This window comes from Cyprinodon tularosa, unplaced genomic scaffold (genome assembly GCF_016077235.1).
Source record: "Cyprinodon tularosa strain WSP-4 unplaced genomic scaffold, ASM1607723v1 ctg430, whole genome shotgun sequence".
Classification (NCBI taxonomy): domain Eukaryota; kingdom Metazoa; phylum Chordata; class Actinopteri; order Cyprinodontiformes; family Cyprinodontidae; genus Cyprinodon; species Cyprinodon tularosa.
In genome coordinates, this window is record NW_024039153.1 from 320,054 (window position 1) to 340,040 (window position 19,987).

Below are 19,987 nucleotides of genomic sequence, written 5' to 3' on the forward strand. Positions count from 1 at the left end.
ACTGGATTAAAGATCCATGTGCCTTTTTGTTTACGTTAATCAATCAAGGCATTAGTGATTCTTAGTGATCACCACAACAGGCAAGTAAGATTAACTGGATCTATGATATTCCTGCCATTTATTGAAGAAAGTTGTTTTTTTCTGTACTTAGATCATTAAGCATCATTTTTATTTGTTGTTAACTTTAAACTGTAAATTTTATCTCTTAATCCTGGTGATGGGATCAAATAAATTATTTTTCTACTCTTTGTGGTGTTTGGTAAGTTATTCAGGGCTCTGTTTTTAATTAGAGGTTTTATGGCGGTAAGATGTTAAATTATATTTCTGTGTTTTATATTTATGATTTATTTTTGCCTCATATGGACATATTTGATTTACAAATGATCAGTTCTTTAACTGTTTGATTTAAATTATAAAAAGTCTGTAAAAGTACATTTTAAATATTAAAGTTTTTGTCCTGAATGTTTGCAAATAAAGCAGCATAAATGTATAATGGAGTTGTGGATCATTCTGGGATCACGTCTCCCATTGGCTGCTGTAGAACACCACCCCTGTTGGATAAGATGTTAGAACAGGTGGCAGGTTTTCAAGCTTTACTTCAACAATCATTAATTTTAGGGAGTCTAAAGCAAAAAATCCTGGAAAACATGGAGGTGACGTCTGACTGGGAGAAGCAGCTCCTTATTGAGACCTATTTGGAGCCTCTAACAAGGTGCCTGTCTCATCTCAACATTTTATTCCAGGTAGCTTCTCTGACTACAGGAATGTCTAGAATGTTGTGTTACTTAGCAGGACGAGTCCTGCAGAGGATTCAGAGCTCAGTGAAGATGACTGCAGTGTGGACGGCCTGCTGCTCCACCAGGAGACCTGCAGCATGTCAGCATATGAAAACAATACCAGACGTACGGCCAGAAAGAAGCTCCTCATCGCATGTGGTGTCAGCCTCGTGTTTATGACTGGAGAGGTGATTGGTGAGATGGTAGTGATTCGTCTGAGGACCTTTCTAATAAATCTATCTCTAGAACAATTTTTGGGTGAAAAAAGTTGTAAAAAAAAAAAGCAAAAACATTGAAATATGGTGACAAAATCCAAGTTGAAATCAACACATTGAGGGGAGTTTTCTTTCCAGGTGGGTACTGGGCACACAGTCTGGCCATCATGACAGACGCTGCTCATCTTCTGACTGATTTCTGCAGCATTGTGATCAGCATCGTCTCCCTGGTGATTTCTTCCAGGCCTCAAACTCAAACCATGACCTTTGGGTGGCATCGAGCAGGTGGGATCAAACTACAAAGCTGTATTTAGCAAGGTTTTACTTTTTTCTGACGACTGAAGCAAATGTATAACTCAACGTAGAATGAATCTGCAAAAGATGGAGTGAACAGGTGAGTCCTCAGCCTGGTTTTTAAAACCTTCACTGAACATGTCTGCTGAACTTCTTGAAGGAGATTGCTCCACGGATTGGGCAGGGAAGGAAAAATCAATGTCCACAGTCATTTTTCCTTTAGCTTCAGGCTCTAAGATCCGTACCCCGAAGAGAACAAGGTGATAGGATGGAGCCAGACCATTTATAGGGGCCTTATAGGTCCTCCTTCTCACATATAAAGCCTTAAATGGCCAAGCTCCATCTGATATCAGAGATCTGATTGTTCCTTATGTTATTAACAGAGCACTTCGCTCTCAATCTGCAGGTTTACTAGTGGTTCCTAGAACTTCTAAAAGTAGAATGGGAGGCAGATCTTTTAGTTATCAGGCTCCTCTCCTGTGGAACCAACTACCAGTTTTAGTCCGTGAGGCAGACACCCTGTCTACTTTTAAGGCTAGGCTTAAAACTTTCCTTTTTGATAAAGCTTCTAGTTAGAGTGGCTCAGGTTATCCTGAGCTATCTCTATAGTTCTGCTGCTATAGGCTTAGACTGCTGGAGGACATAGGGACCCCTTTTTCATCATTCTGCTTCATTCTATCTCTATTCTCCCACTCTGCAGAATCTGTTAGTTCAATCTCTAACGTTCTGCTCTCTCTGCTTTTTCTCATAGTAGCTTCATCTGGTCTGTTCCTGTTTGGCTGTGACTCCATCCTGGAGAGAAATATCAGCTGTGCTGCTGCCATCAACACCTTTATTTCTAGATGCTGGAGATCAGCCTGTTTTTCAGTGTAGTCCTGTTTCTCTGACTGTGACTAACCCTAACCCTCTGGCATGGGAGCTGGCTCGGAGCTCGTCTGCCTGGCTGTGTGTTTCCTGGACGGGGCCGCCTGTGGAGCTGGTTGACAGTTGCCTTTTGTATCTATGCTTCTTTTTCTATGTCTGCTTCTGTCTCCTTGAACCCCAGTGGGCCTCAGCAGATGGCCGCTCACACTGAGCCTGGTTCTGCTGGAGATTTCTTCCTGTTCAAAGGGAGTTTTTCCTCTCCACTGTCGCTACAAGCATGCTTAGTGTGAGGGATTGCTGAAGAGTCAATGAGTCGATGCAATCAACTGGTTTTCCTTAGATAGAAAACTTTGTATCAATTTGACTGGATGATCTGGTTGAACTGTAAAGTGCCTTGAGATGACATGTGTTGTGAATTTGGCGCTATATAAATAAACTGAATTTAATTGAATTGAATAGGTGAACAGCAACACCTTACAATCTCCCCAAACCTGACAAGGCAACCAGTAAAGAGATGGTGGTACTGGATTATTATGCTCATTTCCCATTTTTGGTTAGAAAAAAAAAAAGCTTTTTTTTTAACCATCTCCAGGCCTCTAAAACGTTTCCTCTGTTACCAATATAGGAGTCCATTAATGATCACTAATCAATGCATCAAAACATGTATAGATTGGAACCTCAGCATTTTTAAACGATAAATCTGCTCTTTTTAGCAACTATGTTGATAAAATGTTCGTCTTTTAATCTCTTTAATGAGCTTTACTTTGAGCACATTTGCTTTGTGGAGTTTTAAAAAACAAATGTTCTTACCTTTTCCCATTCTTTTAGATCAGAGGAAGTGAGACTCTTTGATGGCTAATTAACATCTCACTGGTTATTATCCACCAGGTTTTTAAGTCCTAGACTAAAATCTTTTGATTTTTTTGGGGCTTTTTGAGGTGAAATGAACCCAGAGCATCACAGGTCCTCCACCGTACTTTGAGCATGAGCTTATGAAAAGATTATTTTAGTCCCATCTGACCTCATCAGGCCTGGAAATTAGTGTCTAAAAGAAGGAGGTCCCTTTATCATGTCTTTATATACAGCAAGAAAACAAGAAGTTGGAGATCGATGTTTTGCTGATAGAAAGTTTAATAATAGAAGAACAAAATCTGAATACAGTAGGCTACTTGTGATTTTTGTTTAAAATAAACTGCCCCTTTAGATGGGAGTTCTTTTAGGTGTTCGTGCTGCACTGTGGTGGTTCAGTATGAAATGAACCTACAGGATCAGATGTTAAATTTATACGTGCGTAGAATAAATGTTTGCTCTATAACCGTTTCCCTGTATTGTTTATTCTGTTATGCAGAGATTCTGGGAATGTTTCTCTCCATTGTGTCGATCTGGGTTGTGACTGCAGTTCTGGTCATGTCTGCAGTCCAGAGGATCACTGACGGAGACTACGATATCGACAGTCAGATCATGCTCATAACTTCAGGCTGTGCTGTGCTCGTCAACATCCTGTGAGTGAACAGTTTGTTTTTTAGTTAGTGGAGGGATGGATGGTCATCCAGCCTTCCTGTTCTTCACTCAGGATGATCCTGATTCTTCATCAGTCTGGCACCTCGCATGGTCACAGCCATGGGATCCCATCAGTGCAGGGGGATAAACATAGCCTGGATCGTCACCGTGGCAATGCGAGCGTGAAGGCGGCCTTCATCCACGTGTTGGGTGACCTGCTGCAGAGCGCCGGTGTCCTGCTGGCTGCAACCATCATCCACATTTGGGTAAAGTTGAACAAAACCACAGGATGGATTAACATGTGCAGAGATGTGCTCTTTTTTCTGTGGGCTTTTCACTCTTTGATTTGAAATGTCTCCTTATCTATAGATCTGCTCTCTCTTGTTATCTTAAACAGTCCCTTGTAGCTTTATACGTGTTCTTAGGTTAATAGGAATGTTGCCAACTGTTTTAGAAATAGATGAGGGACACATCTTGGCCAGGTATTGTGTTTGATGCAACCAATATGGTGTCTTTTTTTTTTTTTTGCGTCTTCCTCTCTGTACCTAAGGAAATTGCAAACACTTGTCTTAACCCTGGATTTAATTAGACAGATTTTTGTTTCTTAAAATCTGACCGTTCCATCAATTTCATTTACTTTTCCACTAAAAAAATTGCCACTTCCAGTACACTAAAACTTTTAATTTATGCTTCTCACCACTACTTCATGTTTCGTTTAAACAAGTTTGTTTTAACAGTTCAATGTGGTGTTTTTTTTGTAAAATAAAATTAAAACATTTAAGGCAGGAGTAACCGATAACAATCAGCTGGGTCCAAATTAATCAACCAGTAAAGGTCTGGAGAATTTTTTTTTTTTATTTAATCTGTTACTTTAAACACTTTTTTAAATAAAAAAATAGAAAAAAAAAATAGAAATTTTTTCATTTTAAAATCGTTCAGTTTGGTTTATAGATAATTTCCTGATTCCCATATTTTCTCAAACCCCTGAACTGATAGTTTGTTCTTTTCTCTGTCTTAATGTTGGCAGTGGGCTTTAGGCTGCCCTGCAAGGCTTTAAACCTGGGTTTAACCAGAGACTAAGCCATTCTCAAGCACATATCAAGGTGCTCATTTTGAGCCTGGATCCAGATTTATTGTTGATTCTGTTCATGGTGGAGAATCCTGCTTCACAGCAGCAGGTTGAGCCAAACATCCTCTAAATGTGCAGGGTCATCTTTGAGCACGCCATTTCACTTTTCTTTCACCAGTTCACCGCAGTTCTTCCAGCAGTCCACACTTTCTCTGCTCTCTTTTTCTCATGGTCTTCTCCTTCTTTCCCATCGCCCGGCTTGCCACAGGTTTGCCTGCTGTGTCTAAAAGTAGCAGCAGCAGCAACCCAGACTGACAGCTCATTGGCTCATTTGGATCACGTGCAGCCTGGAGCCGGACGCTCCACAGGGCTTTACCGTATGAACAGGAGAAGAGGCGCAAGCGAAGTTAGACACTGTCGTTGGATGACATGTGGTAATTCATAAATGTTTTAATCAGGTTGGGTCCGGATTAGCCAGCAGGTGGGTCTGGATCTGGACTGCGGTCCGCTAATCCATGACCTCTGCTTTAAGGTGTATTGGGACCTTTTACTCCCTGACAGTAGGGATGTAACCATAACAGTATTGGCCCATTAGTACGCTCATCAAAAAATATAAACGCAACATTTTTGGTTTAGGTCCCATTTTTTCTTAAATGACCTCAAAGATCTAAAACTTTTTCCACATACACAATATCACCATTTCCCGCAAATATTCTTCACAAACCAGTATAAATCTGCGATAGTGAACACTTCTCTGTCCACCTCACAGGTGTGCCATATCAAGATGCTGATTAGACACCATGATTAGTGCGCAGGTGTGCCTTAGCCTGCCCACAATAAAAGGCCACTCTGAAAGGTGCAGTTTTGTTTTATGGGGTATCCGGTGTGACCACCATATGTTTCACACACTGCAACACATCTCCTTCTTGTAAAGTTGATCAGGTTGACAATTGTGACCTGAGGAATGCAGTGGTGCCTCCACAAATGTTTCATAGGGGGGGCCAGATGGGGCCGCTAAAAATCTTGGGGTGGCACATTGAGACTAAAAGGCATAATTTCAGGGTTTGAATCTACTATTGTGGTAAACCTGCCTATAGAAATCATAAAGAGTTTAGTAAAAACCTACTCATACCTTGGTTTAATGTGTGATTTTTAATGTTATGCGCTGGCTGTGCTAAACTGAGGCCCCGTCCACACGAAGCCAAACCCTGGCCTAAACGCACTAATTTTTCACCAAACCAGCCTCTCATCCATACGAAGCCGGCGTTTCGGGGGTCTAAACGATCTTTTTTTTATTCAGCCTTCAGAGTTGGAAGATTTTGAAACGCCGTTTTCGCGTTTCCATCTTTAGGCTCTGACCGCATTTTTTTTCTTACACGCATGCGTCATAGCGTCGCCTCTAAACACGCATGCGCGACACAGTATCACAACAACAATGGCGCCGTACTGTGTTGAATGGTTGCTGCTAATGCTACTCACCCTGCTGTCGGGCTTACAACAGAATCTTCTTCTTCTGGAATATCTCCAGGAAGAACAGAGCAATATTGACCACATAGTTCAGCACCTGAATTTGACTGAACCACGAAAATGGACCCGCAGGGCAACCATGTATAAATATTAGTGCGCATGCCCACATTTCGTCGCCTATTTTTGCTTTGGCACCACAGCGCCACTTACAGGCCTGGCATACATTTTGCAGCGTTTTCATGCATTCGTGTGGACGATCACATTTATTTTACGTCTCCGTCTTTACGACAAACGTTCTGGAAAATATTAGCGTTTCGTGTTCGTTTTGACTTCGTGTGGACGGGGCCTGATACTTCAACAATTTACACTGGGGAGTGGGGGGGGGGCAGAGCTGTGTGGGAGAGCTTTGGGACCCTGGTCCTTTGTGTTGTACGAGTGGTTGGTGAGGAATTTGTCACTATCAAGTGAATATCCATCAGTATTTCTGGCGATTTATTTGTTGTTTACATTTTTTTTATTTTTGCTTCGGTTAAGGAACCAGTCTCCCCTTTTCATCCTGCTTCTCCCTGCTGGTAGGCCTCAGTCCGGCACACTTTTCCCTTTAGCTTGGTGTTTAAAAACCAATCAAATAATCCCCCCCCCCGTGTTGTCACAGACCTATGTTGAGCAGCACTGTCTTCTCTACATGGGTCCAGAAGTTTTGCTTTGTTTTGCCACATAATGGACTGGAGCATCATTTTTCATTTACTTTAGCTCTAGGCTCTAATATTCCAAACCAGTAAATGACAGTGATGCAACATAAAATGATCAAAGGCCATGCAACGAAAAAGGAACAGTGAGAGCAACAAAGCAAAATCTGGACGGCCTGCAAAAACTGGGGCAGCAAGTTCCCCCTTTGGAGCCCAAAAGTGTGTCAAAGAGGCCGCTCTGTATCCAAAACAATTGTTGGAACCCTGACGAGGGCTAAAATGAGTTCTTAAGAGCCCCCTCTGGATCCAAAACGCTTCCTGAAGTGCCACCATCCTGTACTTAATGTATAAATGCATTTCCATAGTGTGATTCTACCACAACGTTTCCAAAAAAAAAACAAAAAACAACTTTATCCAAAAAACAGTATTCATGCTCCTTTACGTTTTTTACATTTTGTCAGTGAAAACGTCTGTCATCAAGCAAACTGGATTATTTAAAACAAGGAAAACTGTGAGCTCAGGGATATAGAAGAGATCTCTGGTTGATAAGTGAACATCCCTGATGAGAGGAAAGCATGTTTATATTTCAGAATTCAAAGTTCAGCCTCGGTTCCAGTTTACAGTCTGTGTCCAATCAGACTGAGCTGGGGCTGTTTTGCAAAGAGAACATAGTAGAACTATTTTCTATAGAAATGGTGACGGACAGACCAAATAACTTCTGATAAAGCTTCACACTATCTTAAAAAACTCCCAACTCACACATAGGCACTATTTTGTGTTCTTCTCCTCTATAAATGCCCAATCAAAATTCAAGTATGGAATTCTAATGTGAAATATTTAGAGTAATAAAGACCATTATCAGTTTATTGGTCTCTTCAGCTAATATATATCATATTTGTCTCCCCAACAGCCTGAGTATAAAGTGGCAGATCCGGTTTGCACCTTCCTGTTCTCTGTCCTTGTTATTGGGACGACGCTTCCCATCACAAAGGACGTGTTCAGGATACTGATGGAAGGTAAACTCCTGATGTGATGCAGAACGCGTTCTATTGACGGCAGGTAATCAGTCTGTTCTGTTTAGGTGCTCCTCAGGACGTCACCTCGGGGGCTGTTAGAGAGCAGCTGCTGTCCTTTGGAAAAGTTAAGGCTGTTAACAGTTTGCACACATGGAGCCTCAACATGAATCATTCCCTGCTGGCTGCACACATCACCATAGGTAAAGAAAAAACCTAAACTGACCCGTTCCATCATAAACCTTTATATTATAACACAAACAAAATGCCTGTTTTTACAGAAGAAGATGCAGATTCACAGATCATCCTCAGGAAGGCAACAAAACTCCTTCGTTCCAAGTTTGGTTTCTCCAGCATCACGATTCAGGTGGAGCAACGCAGGACTTCTGCTGCACCATGAATCTGATCGACTGCTCCCACGGTGGCAACGATCCACAGCTGGTTAGAAAAGTGGAAAGACTATCGTTACTGCAGCGATGCTGAGTTCATGAGGAGCAGTCAGGAGTGTCATCAATTTAAGGCTTTTAATGATTCATTTGAACCAGCTTTGTTCCAGGAAGGAATGATTAAGATTTTTAAAGGGGCTTAGATGGAATAAAAGCAATAAAATCAAATAAATACTTCCTAATATTTGGTTAAATGTCCGCGAGATGCTTCTCAAACAAGTTTTTTGTGGCCATCGACAATCTTTAGGTACATTTCTGATCATTCTTCTAGTTTAAGCTAACTGACCCAACTGTTAACTCTGACCCTCGGTTTCTAACATGGCTAATGAAGGTCCTCCCTTTATCTAATCTAAAACCAGGTTTTTTGGGGAATTTGGGATCATGAATCTGTTGAAAAACATCCGGTTTTGTAAAAATTTTAGTAAACAGATCCAAAATGCATCTTTAGAGCGGTTACATTGCTCATCATCCTCCTGGAACATCAGTGTCCACCACTGAAAGGCTCCATGTTTGAAGGGAAACGGCGATTCCAGTAATGAAATGAGCAGCGGCCCACATGGAGAAATGGCCAAATGTCTTCTAAACTGTGAAATGGTCTGTAGACAAAGATTGAGCCTTTTGGTCACCTTTTGGGGTAAAATGTGACTAGATGAGGCTTTTTTATATGAACTACTGATTTCTATTTATTCCCTGGATTGCTGAAAGCCCGAGAAAAGTGAAATCACCAGCCACCATATTGGTACTCCCCACTCCCACAGTGATGCGCGGTAAAAATGCCAACATGTGTAGCATTTGGCTGCAAAAACAAGCAGTTTCCCAGCTGTGGAAAGAGGATCCACAGGTAATTTCCCAGTCAGAGGATGAACTAACCATGAAAATCAATCTATAAGTCAATTCAATTCAATTCAATTTATTTCTATATCACCAATTCACAACACATGTCATCTAAAGGCACTTCAACCAGATCATCCAGTCAAATTGATTTAAAGTTTTCTATCTAAGGAAAACCAGTTGATTGCATCGACTCATTGACTCGAATGCAATCCCTCACACTAAGCATGCTTGTAGCGACAGTGGAGAGGAAAAACTCCCTTTTAAACAGGAAGAAACCTCCAGCAGAACCAGGCTCAGTGTGAGCGGCCATCTGCTGAGGCCCACTGGGGTTCAAGGAGACAGAAGCAGAAATACAAATGCAACTGTAAAAGGAAACGCACAGCCAGGCAGACGAGCTCCGAGCCAGCTCCCATGTCAGAGGATGAAGAGAGCACATCCAGTTAGTCACAGTCAGAGAAACAGGACTACACTGGAAAACAGGCAGATCTCCAGCATCTATAAACAAAGGTGTTGATGGCAGCAGCACAGCTGATGTTTCTCTCCAGGATGGAGTCACAGCCAAACAGGAACAGACCAGATGAAGCTACTATGAGGAAAAGCAGAGAGAGCAGAACGTTAGAGATTGAACTAACAGATTCTGCAGAGTGGGAGAATAGAGATAGAATGAAGCAGAATGATGAAAAAGGGGTCCCTATGTCCTCCAGCAGTCTAAGCCTATAGCAGCATAACTATAGAGATAGCTCAGGATAACCTGAGCCACTCTAACTATAAGCTTTATCAAAAAGGAAAGTTTTAAGCCTAGCCTTAAAAGTAGACAGGGTGTCTGCCTCACGGACTAAAACTGGTAGTTGGTTCCACAGGAGAGGAGCCTGATAACTAAAAGATCTGCCTCCCATTCTACTTTTAGAAGTTCTAGGAACCACTAGTAAACCTGCAGATTGAGAGCGAAGTGCTCTGTTAGGAACATAAGGAACAATCAGATCTCTGATATCAGATGGAGCTTGGCCATTTAAGGCTTTATATGTGAGAAGGAGGATTTTAAATTCTATTCTTGATTTAACAGGAAGCCAATGAAGAGAAGCCAGGATAGGAGAGATGTGATCTCTCTTTTTAATTTTCATTAGAACTCTGGCTGCAGCATTTTGGATCAGCTGAAGGCTTTTAACTACAGTTTGTGGACTTCCTGAAAGTAAAGAATTACAATAGTCCATTCTTGAAGTAACAAATGCATGGACTAGTTTCTCAGCATCACCCCTGGAGAGGATATTTCTAATTTTTGCAATATTGCGCAGATGAAGGAAGGTAATTCTAGAAACCTCTTTGATATGGGATTTAAATGACAGGTCCTGATCAAAAACAACACCAAGATTTTTTACTTTATTATCTGAGATCAGTTTAATCCCATCCAAATGAAGTGACTGACTAATCAGCTTCTTTTTCAGAGACTCTGGTCCAAAGACTATAACTTCTGTTTTGTCTGCATTCAGAAGCAGAAAGTTAAGAGTCATCCAGGTTTTTATGTCTTCAAGACATGCTTGTAATCTATGTAATGGGTTAGCTTCATCTGGATTTATAGACAGATATAGCTGGGTATCATCAGCATAACAGTGGAAATTAATCCCATGCTGTCTAATAACTCTACCAATTGGGAGCATGTATAAAGTAAAGAGAATTGGTCCTAGCACTGATCCCTGTGGTACTCCACAGGTAACCTTTGAGCGTGTTGAAGATCTAATAACTGTCCAAAACTGTCAGTTGTTTTTATTTTTAATAATAATGTCCACACAGTAGTTCCATATCCTCAAAGCAAAACCCTGGAAGTGTTTAAGTCTAAAGTCCGTTCCAAAACTAAAAATCGAAAATTGTTCTTTTTAAAAACAGTTAATACCTACAACTCTTTTGAACATTTAACCCTTAATTTCCCTGATCCAAATTTCAAGGCAAGAAAACCTCTTCTTTTTGTAACTTTGTATCGTCCACCAGGTCCTTACTCTGAATTTTTAGATGAGTTTTCAGAGTTCCTTTCTGATTTGGTATTAAATACTGACAGGGTCATCATAGTGGGAGATTTTAACATCCATGCTGACATTGAAGGCGATAGCTTAAGAGCAGCCTTTAATGCTATCTTAGACACTATTGGCTTTGTTCAAAATGTGAATAGTCCGACACATTCTCATCTTCATACTTTGGATCTTGTGCTGACATACGGCATAGAATGTGAAGAAACAACAGTATTTCCTCACAACCCTGTCCTCTCTGACCACTTTCCAATAACCTTCAGGATTACTTTAACAGAGTTCTCCTCCCCCAAAAGAAGGTTCAATTTTAGTAGATCTTTATCAGAAAGTGCAGTTATAAATTTTAAAGAATCTGCTTCACTTTCTCTCTCCTCTGTGTCGCTGAGCAGTGCTGCAGAGTGCAAAAGCTTAGCTTATTCCCCTTCACAGGTTGATGATTTTGTTGATGGCGTTGCTAGTTCTCTGTGTACTGCTTTAGACAACGCAGCTCCTTTGAAAATGAAAACCGTTAAAAATAGAAAGCTGGCTCCTTGGTTTAATGCAGAGCTGCGTACTTTGAAGCAAAATGCTAGGAAACTGGAGAGAAAATATCGCTCCACAGGCCTGCGAGAGTCCTTCCTAGTCTGGAAAAATAGTTTACTGCTGTATAAGAGGACCCTTTGTAAAGCAAGAGCAGCATACTTCTCCTCATTAATAGAGGAGAATAAGAATAATCCTAGATTTCTTTTTAATACAGTTGCCAAACTCACCCAGAGCCATAGCTCTGTTGAACCGTCCATTCCACCTGCTCTTAGCAGCAATGATTTTATGGGATTCTTTATAAATAAGATTGATCTTATTAAAAATAAAATCATAAGCACTCCTCTATCCGCGATTGTATCTGAGGTAGTCATGGAATCTGAACCGAGTTTAGACTGCTTTGATCCAGTTGAACTTTCTGAATTAGCTAAATTATTGTCTTCATCTAAGCCTTCAACTTGTATGTTAGATCCAGTTCCAACCAGGTTATTTAAGGAGGTATTCCCTTTGATCTCCTCCTCCATTCTAGATGTGATTAATCTATCTCTGTTACAGGGATATGTACCTAAAGCTTTTAAGGTTGCTGTAATTAAACCTCTGCTTAAGAAACCGTCTCTTGACCCAGATGACTTGGTCAATTATAGACCTATATCCAATCTTCCTTTCTTATCCAAAATTCTTGAGAAAGTAGTTGCCAAACAAGTTTGCGATCACTTCCACCATAATGAACTTTTTGAAGAGTTTCAGTCTGGCTTTAGAGCTCATCATAGCACTGAAACAGCTCTGGTGAAAGTCACTAATGATATTCTCATGGCCTCAGATAATGGACTTGTATCTGTGCTCGTCCTGTTAGATCTCAGTGCTGCATTTGATACAGTTGACCATAATATTCTTTTAGAAAGACTTGAATATTTTATTGGAATTAAAGGAACAGCACTAGACTGGTTTAAATCTTATCTATCTGATCGAATTCAGTTTGTTCATGTTAATGATAGATCTTCAACACACTCAAAGGTTACCTGTGGAGTACCACAGGGATCAGTGCTAGGACCAATTCTCTTTACTTTATACATGCTCCCAAATGGTAGAGTTATTAGACAGCATGGGATTAATTTCCACTGTTATGCTGATGATACCCAGCTATATCTGTCTATAAATCCAGATGAAGCTAACCCATTACATAGATTACAGGCATGTCTTGAAGACATAAAAACCTGGATGACTCTTAACTTTCTGCTCCTGAATGCAGACAAAACAGAAGTTATAGTCTTTGGACCAGAGTCTTTGAAAAAGAAGCTGATTAGTCAGTCACTTCATTTGGATGGGATTAAACTGATTTCAGATAATAAAGTAAAAAATCTTGGTGTTGTTTTTGATCAGGACCTGTCATTTAAATCCCATATCAAAGAGGTTTCTAGAATTTCCTTCTTTCATCTGAGGAATATTACAAAAATTAGAAATCTCCTGTCCAGGGGTGATGCTGAGAAACTAGTCCATGCATTTGTTACTTCAAGGCTGGACTATTGTAATTCTTTACTATCAGGAAGTCGACTAACTGTAGTTAAAAGCCTTCAGCTGATCCAAAATGCTGCAGCCAGAGTTCTGATGAAAATTAAAAAGAGAGATCATATCTCTCCTATCCTGGCTTCTCTTCATTGGCTTCCTGTTAAATCCAGAATAGAATTTAAAATCCTCCTTCTCACATATAAAGCCTTAAATGGCCAAGCTCCATCTGATATCAGAGATCTGATTGTTCCTTATGTTCCTAACAGAGCACTTCGCTCTCAATCTGCAGGTTTACTAGTGGTTCCTAGAATTTCTAAAAGTAGAATGGGAGGCAGATCTTTTAGTTATCAGGCTCCTCTCCTGTGGAACCAACTACCAGTTTTAGTCCGTGAGGCAGACACCCTGTCTACTTTTAAGGCTAGGCTTAAAACTTTCCTTTTTGATAACGCTTCTAGTTAGAGTGGCTCAGGTTATCCTGAGCTATCTCTATAGTTCTGCTGCTATAGGCTTAGACTGCTGGAGGACATAGGGACCCCTTTTTCATCATTCTGCTTCATTCTATCTCTATTCTCCCACTCTGCAGAATCTGTTAGTTCAATCTCTAACGTTCTGCTCTCTCTGCTTTTTCTCATAGTAGCTTCATCTGGTCTGTTCCTGTTTGGCTGTGACTCCATCCTGGAGAAAAATATCAGCTGTGCTGCTGCCATCAACACCTTTGTTTCTAGATGCTGGAGATCTGCCTGTTTTCCAGTGTAGTCCTGTTTCTCTGACCGTGACTGGCTGGATGTGCTCTCTTCATCCTCTGACATGGGAGCTGGCTCGGAGCTAGTCTGCCTGGCTGTGTGTTTCCTGGACGGGGCCGCCTTTTAAAGTTGCCTTTTGTATCTATGCTTCTTTTTCTATGTCTGCTTCTGTCTCCTTGAACCCCAGTCAGCCTCAGCAGATGGCCGCTCACACTGAGCCTGGTTCTGCTGGAGGTTTCTTCCAGTTCAAAGGGAGTTTTTCCTCTCCACTGTCGCTACACGCATGCTTAGTGTGAGGGATTGCTGAAGAGTCAATGAGTCGATGCAATCAGCTGGTTTTCCTTAGATAGAAAACTTTGAATCAATCTGACTGCATGATCTGTTGAACTGGAAAGTGCTTTGAGATGACATGTGTGTCATCAATTTAGCACTTTTGGCACATCTGTATTCTGCTCCATTAACACATTAATTTTATTGAGATGGATTTGTATAACATGTTATATTACATGAAGTTTAGACTTCATTGACTTCATAATGACCATAGAATGTGATGGGCCGTTTTTATCATAACTTACAGTAATCTACTGATGCTATGAAACACCAAATGTGTCAAAGTGATGAATTTATCCTTATCTTAAAAGTCATTCAACATCAATGTTGTTCGATGCAGTAGTGCACATATCGTTTACATTGTGACGAGTCTAACTAGGGAGTACCAATATGGCGGCCGGTGGCTTCACTTCAGCCCCTTACTACCAATGGGCAATCAGCAATCCAGTGAATAAATAGAGACCAGTGATATGAACCCACTGGTAAACATTAACCAAGCGCTGCTGGCACAGCAGCACAAAATGTTTGTAAAAAAGAAGAGAAGTCGCTTCAGATCAGATGGCTCTGGCGGAGCAGCGGCTCTAAACACATATAGAAGTGTAGACGCTGGGGCCCACTAACCTGGCAAATTCAACAACAGCAGTAAATCACTGGTCACGGCGCTTCCTGAGGTGGAGTTAAGATTCCTACTCATAGTTTCAGTTCACACTTTGAAAAAAAGACTTACACCCCTGATGACTATGGAGGATAAAAAGTGCCAAAATTAAATAATTAAATGTGTCAATAATTAATTAATTGTCGAATTAAATAAATAAATGTCATTAATTAATTAAAACCACGTCACTAATATAAAGTGCCACAATTAAATAAATAAATATCTAATAAATAGTTATCTAACACCTGATTGGTCATCCTGCACATTAAGGCGAAGCAAATCGATTACAGACTCGATTCGCGTTAACCCCGCCCCCTAACTTTGATGGGTGAGTTTGACAGATTCTTTAAATGGTTTCGGTGCGCTGCGACACAGGACCATGAAATAATTAAATGCACACTGAAATAATTATATTTTTTTTTATAAAATGAAGACTTATTTTATTAAATTAATGACACATTTATATATTTAATTCCTTATTTATTTAATGAATTCCACATTTAATTGTTTATCGCTATATTTATTTATTCAATTGTGGCACTTTATATTAGTGACGTTGTTTTAATTAATGAATGACACATTTAATTATTTATTTAATGCTGTATTTATTTAATTTTGGAACCAGTCTTCTGTCTGGAGCTGGGGAAACTATATTTTTCTAAAAAGGATGGACTTAATTTAAAGTATTTGATAATTATAAAGTCACAAACATTTTATTGTATATTTATTGAAATGGAAAACAACTTTACAAAAGTAGTATTCCATTTTTTTTTTTTACCAAGCTTCGCTGCTTTGAGGAATGTGAAAATGATCTGAACTTGTTAACCTGTTCCTCAGACTCATCCTAACTACTGGGTGAAACATCTGTGAGACGAGTTAAAGCGACGCTCAGACAGAAGTGGTACTTCCTTTTTATTGTTCTGCAACTGAGTCACAGGCAGGAGTTCAGAAAGAGGAAGACCAATGGAAACAGTTTGAGAGATATGAGAAATGAAGCCTTATTTACAGTCATGTTCTCAGAGGACTGTTATAAACCGACCCACTCTGGAAGAATTAGAGCTGACAAACCCTTAGAAGTCGGCAAAAACAGGAATTAAAACAGTCATCTGTGAGTCTCACTCACTTTACCATAAGGCACCATTGAAATCCATTAAAGCACAGACTTTTCATTCTATTTTCACTTTGTTTTCATTGTGTTTAACAAGTTGCAGCTAAGCAACAGGGGCTGCCATCTTGGAAATGTTTATTTTATACAAGATGTTTTAATTCATTCATTAATTTGGCTTAAATTCAAAATGTTTAAATATATTTTTTATAGAGGGGACATTTAAGATCCATATATTTCTGCTAATTTCACTTTAGATAAAGCTGAATAACTCTGTAACACAGCCTTTAAATTGCTAAAGAATTACGCTTGCACTTGTCACTAAACATATTTGGGCTATTGTCACACTTTTTTCAGCTTCTGCTTTACAACCCTTGGGTTTTGGGTTCAATGCTGTGTTTTATTCTCCATGGCAGCCCTGCTCAAGTAGAGTATAGTCCCTCATGGCGATATAGGCACATAATAATGAGGTTATACAGTACGCACAACATATCCAGTTACTTTCAAACTACTCAATCATTACAGAGACGAAAAACAAGGTTAGTTGGGGGGGAGGGGAAGTCCTGGAGTCAAAAAAAGCAATAGCTGCTATTTATGTTTGTTTTTACCTTGTAACAGTTTGAAATGAGGGTCAGTGCAGACCTTCAGTTGTAAAAAAAAAAGCATGGTAACAGAGCATTTTAGACTTGATTGTTCAACATGATACACAAAAAAAAGAATCCTAATGAAACAGGCTTTTTTATAAAAAAAAAGAAAAAAGAAACAGAGTCTTCATGGTTTGGAGTCAGGGTGTCCGTCCTTCCAGTAGTTCCTGTATGCTTCCTGGAACATGTTCTTGCAGGAGATTTTAGCTTTAAGTTTGGAGCAGATGAGGAAGGATCCCCCCATCTTCCTGTGGAGGGAGTAGGTTTCCTCCGGCGGCGGCGTGAGGCGCTCCCTCAGCATCACTGGGATGAGTCTGTGGATGCGCTCGGTGGTGCTCTGCTCCCCGAAATCGAAGGGCTGCTCGGAGTTGAAGGCCTCGCCGAGGATCATCACCGCGTCTACGTGGGCGTTCTCCATTGACTTTGTAAAAAAAAAAGAGCAGAGATGAGACTGATATTTCATGCAAGACATAGAAATGGAAAAAGACTCCAGCTATAAAACTCTGGCTTTCCATCAAAACTCTGTCCGTTTCAGTTAGCGCCGCATAAAGCTGCATCATTAACACCTCATACTGCCCTGTTGTAAATCCTGGAGGCCTCTGATTGGTCATTTCCTTTAAACTGGAGCCTCAAAGAACAGATGGCCCCCCTCACAGCCCCCAGGCCACATTCAGACTTGTGAAGCTCACAGATCTCTGGTGAGGGGTTTAGAGCAATAGGATAGTGGGGAACTTTTCAAAGGAACACAGAGAAAAGCTTTTATGAGGAAAGGACACTTGATGCACTCATGGATTAGTAAACAATCCTTTAAAAGGACGAAGTTCTCATTTTATTGGAAAGTGTGTAACAGCTCTATAAAGAATATCCTCCATGTTTACGTCTGCTCCAACCAGATGGTCACATTTGTGTCTTTTAGAATCTGACACAGACTGGTTTCCATATGATTAAAGGAAAGAGGTCTTGGCTCAAAGCAGAAGAAAAGCTACGGTCTGCTAAACCATCTCTGGTACATCTCTCTGTTTGTTTGTTTTTAAAGCACAGTGGTGTTTTCAGATGCATTTATTCATTTTTATTAGCTGAAGACATGAAAAGAGCAACAATCAGAGTATTTTACAACAAGCAGCTTGTAAAATTCTTATGGAAATAATCACTTGCTCTGCTATGATTACAATGTAGTTTAATAAAGTTTTAAATGAGGTGACCAGATACAGAACAAGTCAGGTTTTAAGGCGAAAGTAAAATGGACTATGGATAAAACTAAGGTTTGATTTAAAATACTATTCATTCATTAAAAAAGTCAACAGGTTTGGTTCCAATGCTGATATAATTCAGTTTAAAGGAATAGTACACCCAAAACATGATTAGCCTTCATTTTCTACTCACCCCCATGCTGAACAACACTCTGGAGTACTTTTTTGATATCTCAAATGCATCTGGAGATCTGGGAGGCTTCTTGCTGTCTGCTGACATTCAAATAATGAAGGTCTATGACGCCCGAGGCAGAAAGGTCCATAAAAGTCCACAAAACACGTGTCAATATTCCACCATACTGCTCGTCCAATGTATTCCAAGTGTCCTGAGTGGGTAGCGTCCATAATTTACTCGAAACGAAGTCATTTAGAACGTTTTAGAGCATAAACAGTAGTGTATAGGATTTCCTGAAAGCGCGCACATGCGCGTTCACGAGTCTACGGAAGCCGGCAGACCAAACCAGATGAAAGTGCGCATTCAGCTCGGCAAAGAACTCATGCTCTTCCTCAACACTGAAGTCCTCAGACATTTTTCTTTCGTTGTTTCTTTCTTTGCACAGGTAAACAGCACATTTCTTCTTCTACGCTTGCATTATCTGCAGAGCAGACGCTGAATGCGCACTTTCATCTGGTTTGGTCTGCCGGCTTCCGTAGCGTCGTGAACGCGCATGTGCGCGCTTTCAGGAAATCCTATACACTACTGTTTATGCTCTAAAAACATTCTAAATGACTTCGTTTCGAGTAAATTCTGGACGCTACCCACTCAGGACACTTGGAATACATTGGACGAGCAGTATGGAGGAATATTGACACGTTTTTTGTGGACTTTTATGGACCTTTCTGCCTCGGGCGCCATAGACCTCCATTATTTGAATGTCAGCAGACAGCAAGAAGCCTCCCAGATCTCCAGATGCATTTGAGATATCAAAAAAGTACTCCAGAGTGTTGTTCAGCATGGGGGTGAGTAGAAAATTAAGGCTAATCATGTTTTGGGTGTACTATTCCTTTAAGAGATTAATGTCTGAACTGTTGTTTCAGACTGAGTGGTTTCAGGATAGGCGCTTTCCAAAGCAGTCTAACTCCAACTCCACATCGAAACAAACGTAAAACATCTGCACCAAAACTCAGTAGCTTCAAAGTGTAGTTCACAAACACCCAACATTTCCATCCTGCTCTACGTGTAACACCTACCGTACCTTCCTGGATATAAAGCGCCACTCACTATAAGCCGTACGCACAAAGGTTTCTGAAAAACTGGAAACGTACATTTATGATGAGCATCGGGCTATAAGCAGCTGATATCTACTGAACTGTTCTCCACCAATCCTGTAGGGGGAGCTCTTCACATCACACCTAGAGTAGAGATGAAGAAGAATGCTAGCCCCTGTTAGCTTATTGGCTCGCAGCAGTAAGAGCCTCAGAAGATGAGGTTTAGCTCTTTATTTCAGTTCTACAGGAGTTGAGAAGTGTCTTCATTGGTTAGACAGCTTTAATGAAGCAACTTAATGTCCAAATGTGTGAATTTGGGACATTTATTCACCGCCGTGCCTGCTGCTAGCATGTGCTTGTGCTAAATGGAAATTAGCCCCTTCACTTTTGACTGGCGGTTAGGAAAAATCCACAGAAAAGCCGCGCCTTCATATAAGCCACATGCGGCTAAAAAAAAGCAGCGTCCTATAGAGTGGAGAATAAGGTTTTCACTCAGCTTTGACGTTATCGAGCCTGAAAGCGTAACATTTGGACATCAGATATTTAGTTCCTGCATGAAGGACTGCTACACATTAGAGTTTCAACATTTACCGGTTTTACAGTATTCTACTGTTCTGATGCACTTAATCATGTTTCAGTCGTCCTTAAAACAGGATCATCAAAAATCACAAAGTAGAGTTAAAATAACTTGCTATGGTTAATGAGTAGGGTTGCTAACCGTCCCTTGAAAAACAGAGTCGTTCCATATTTATAAATAGAAGTACCTATTTTGCATTTAGTGGAAAAGGATAATTGAGAAAGCTAATGGAAAATGAAGAACAAGGGCACGTTGGATACAAAA

The 19,987-nt window shown here is 40.4% G+C and overlaps 2 protein-coding genes across 5 annotated transcripts in view; one reads left to right on the plus strand and one right to left on the minus strand.

The window, feature by feature from the left end:
- The first annotated feature begins 550 nt into the window (after positions 1 to 550).
- On the plus strand, positions 551 to 8,510 carry LOC119792805 (zinc transporter 2-like). 4 transcript variants are annotated; one of them, XM_038299606.1, is made up of 8 exons: positions 551 to 712; positions 790 to 971; positions 1,130 to 1,276; positions 3,498 to 3,651; positions 3,768 to 3,915; positions 7,785 to 7,890; positions 7,956 to 8,090; positions 8,169 to 8,510. In XM_038299606.1, exons 1-8 carry the CDS (start codon positions 564 to 566, stop codon positions 8,285 to 8,287), a joined length of 1,140 nt encoding a protein of 379 aa, XP_038155534.1. In that variant the 5' UTR covers positions 551 to 563; the 3' UTR covers positions 8,288 to 8,510. The 4 variants fall into 4 exon arrangements, with proteins under 4 accessions (XP_038155534.1, XP_038155532.1, XP_038155535.1 ...); XM_038299604.1 differs by having other exon boundaries at positions 556 to 712; positions 3,723 to 3,915; XM_038299607.1 differs by having other exon boundaries at positions 557 to 712; positions 793 to 964; positions 3,723 to 3,915.
- Positions 8,511 to 15,833: 7,323 nt separating this feature from the next.
- The window catches only part of coq8ab (coenzyme Q8A, genome duplicate b), a 35,257-nt gene continuing 31,103 nt past the window's right edge, over positions 15,834 to 19,987 (minus strand). Inside the window, exon 15 of the mRNA XM_038299554.1 lies at positions 15,834 to 17,108. Within this exon, the coding sequence (XP_038155482.1) occupies positions 16,815 to 17,108 (294 nt within the window). The 3' untranslated portion in view covers positions 15,834 to 16,814. The remainder of the gene's footprint in view (positions 17,109 to 19,987) is intronic.

Coding starts and splice junctions, on each gene's coding strand:
- LOC119792805 (XM_038299604.1), top strand. CDS start 564: ATGTTAGAACAGGTGGCAGGTTTTCAAGCTTTACTTCAACAATCATTA. Junction 713..789: donor TATTTGGAGCCTCTAACAAG/GTGCCTGTCTCA, acceptor TGTGTTACTTAG/CAGGACGAGTCCTGCAGAGG. Junction 3,916..7,784: donor CAACCATCATCCACATTTGG/GTAAAGTTGAAC, acceptor TCTCCCCAACAG/CCTGAGTATAAAGTGGCAGA.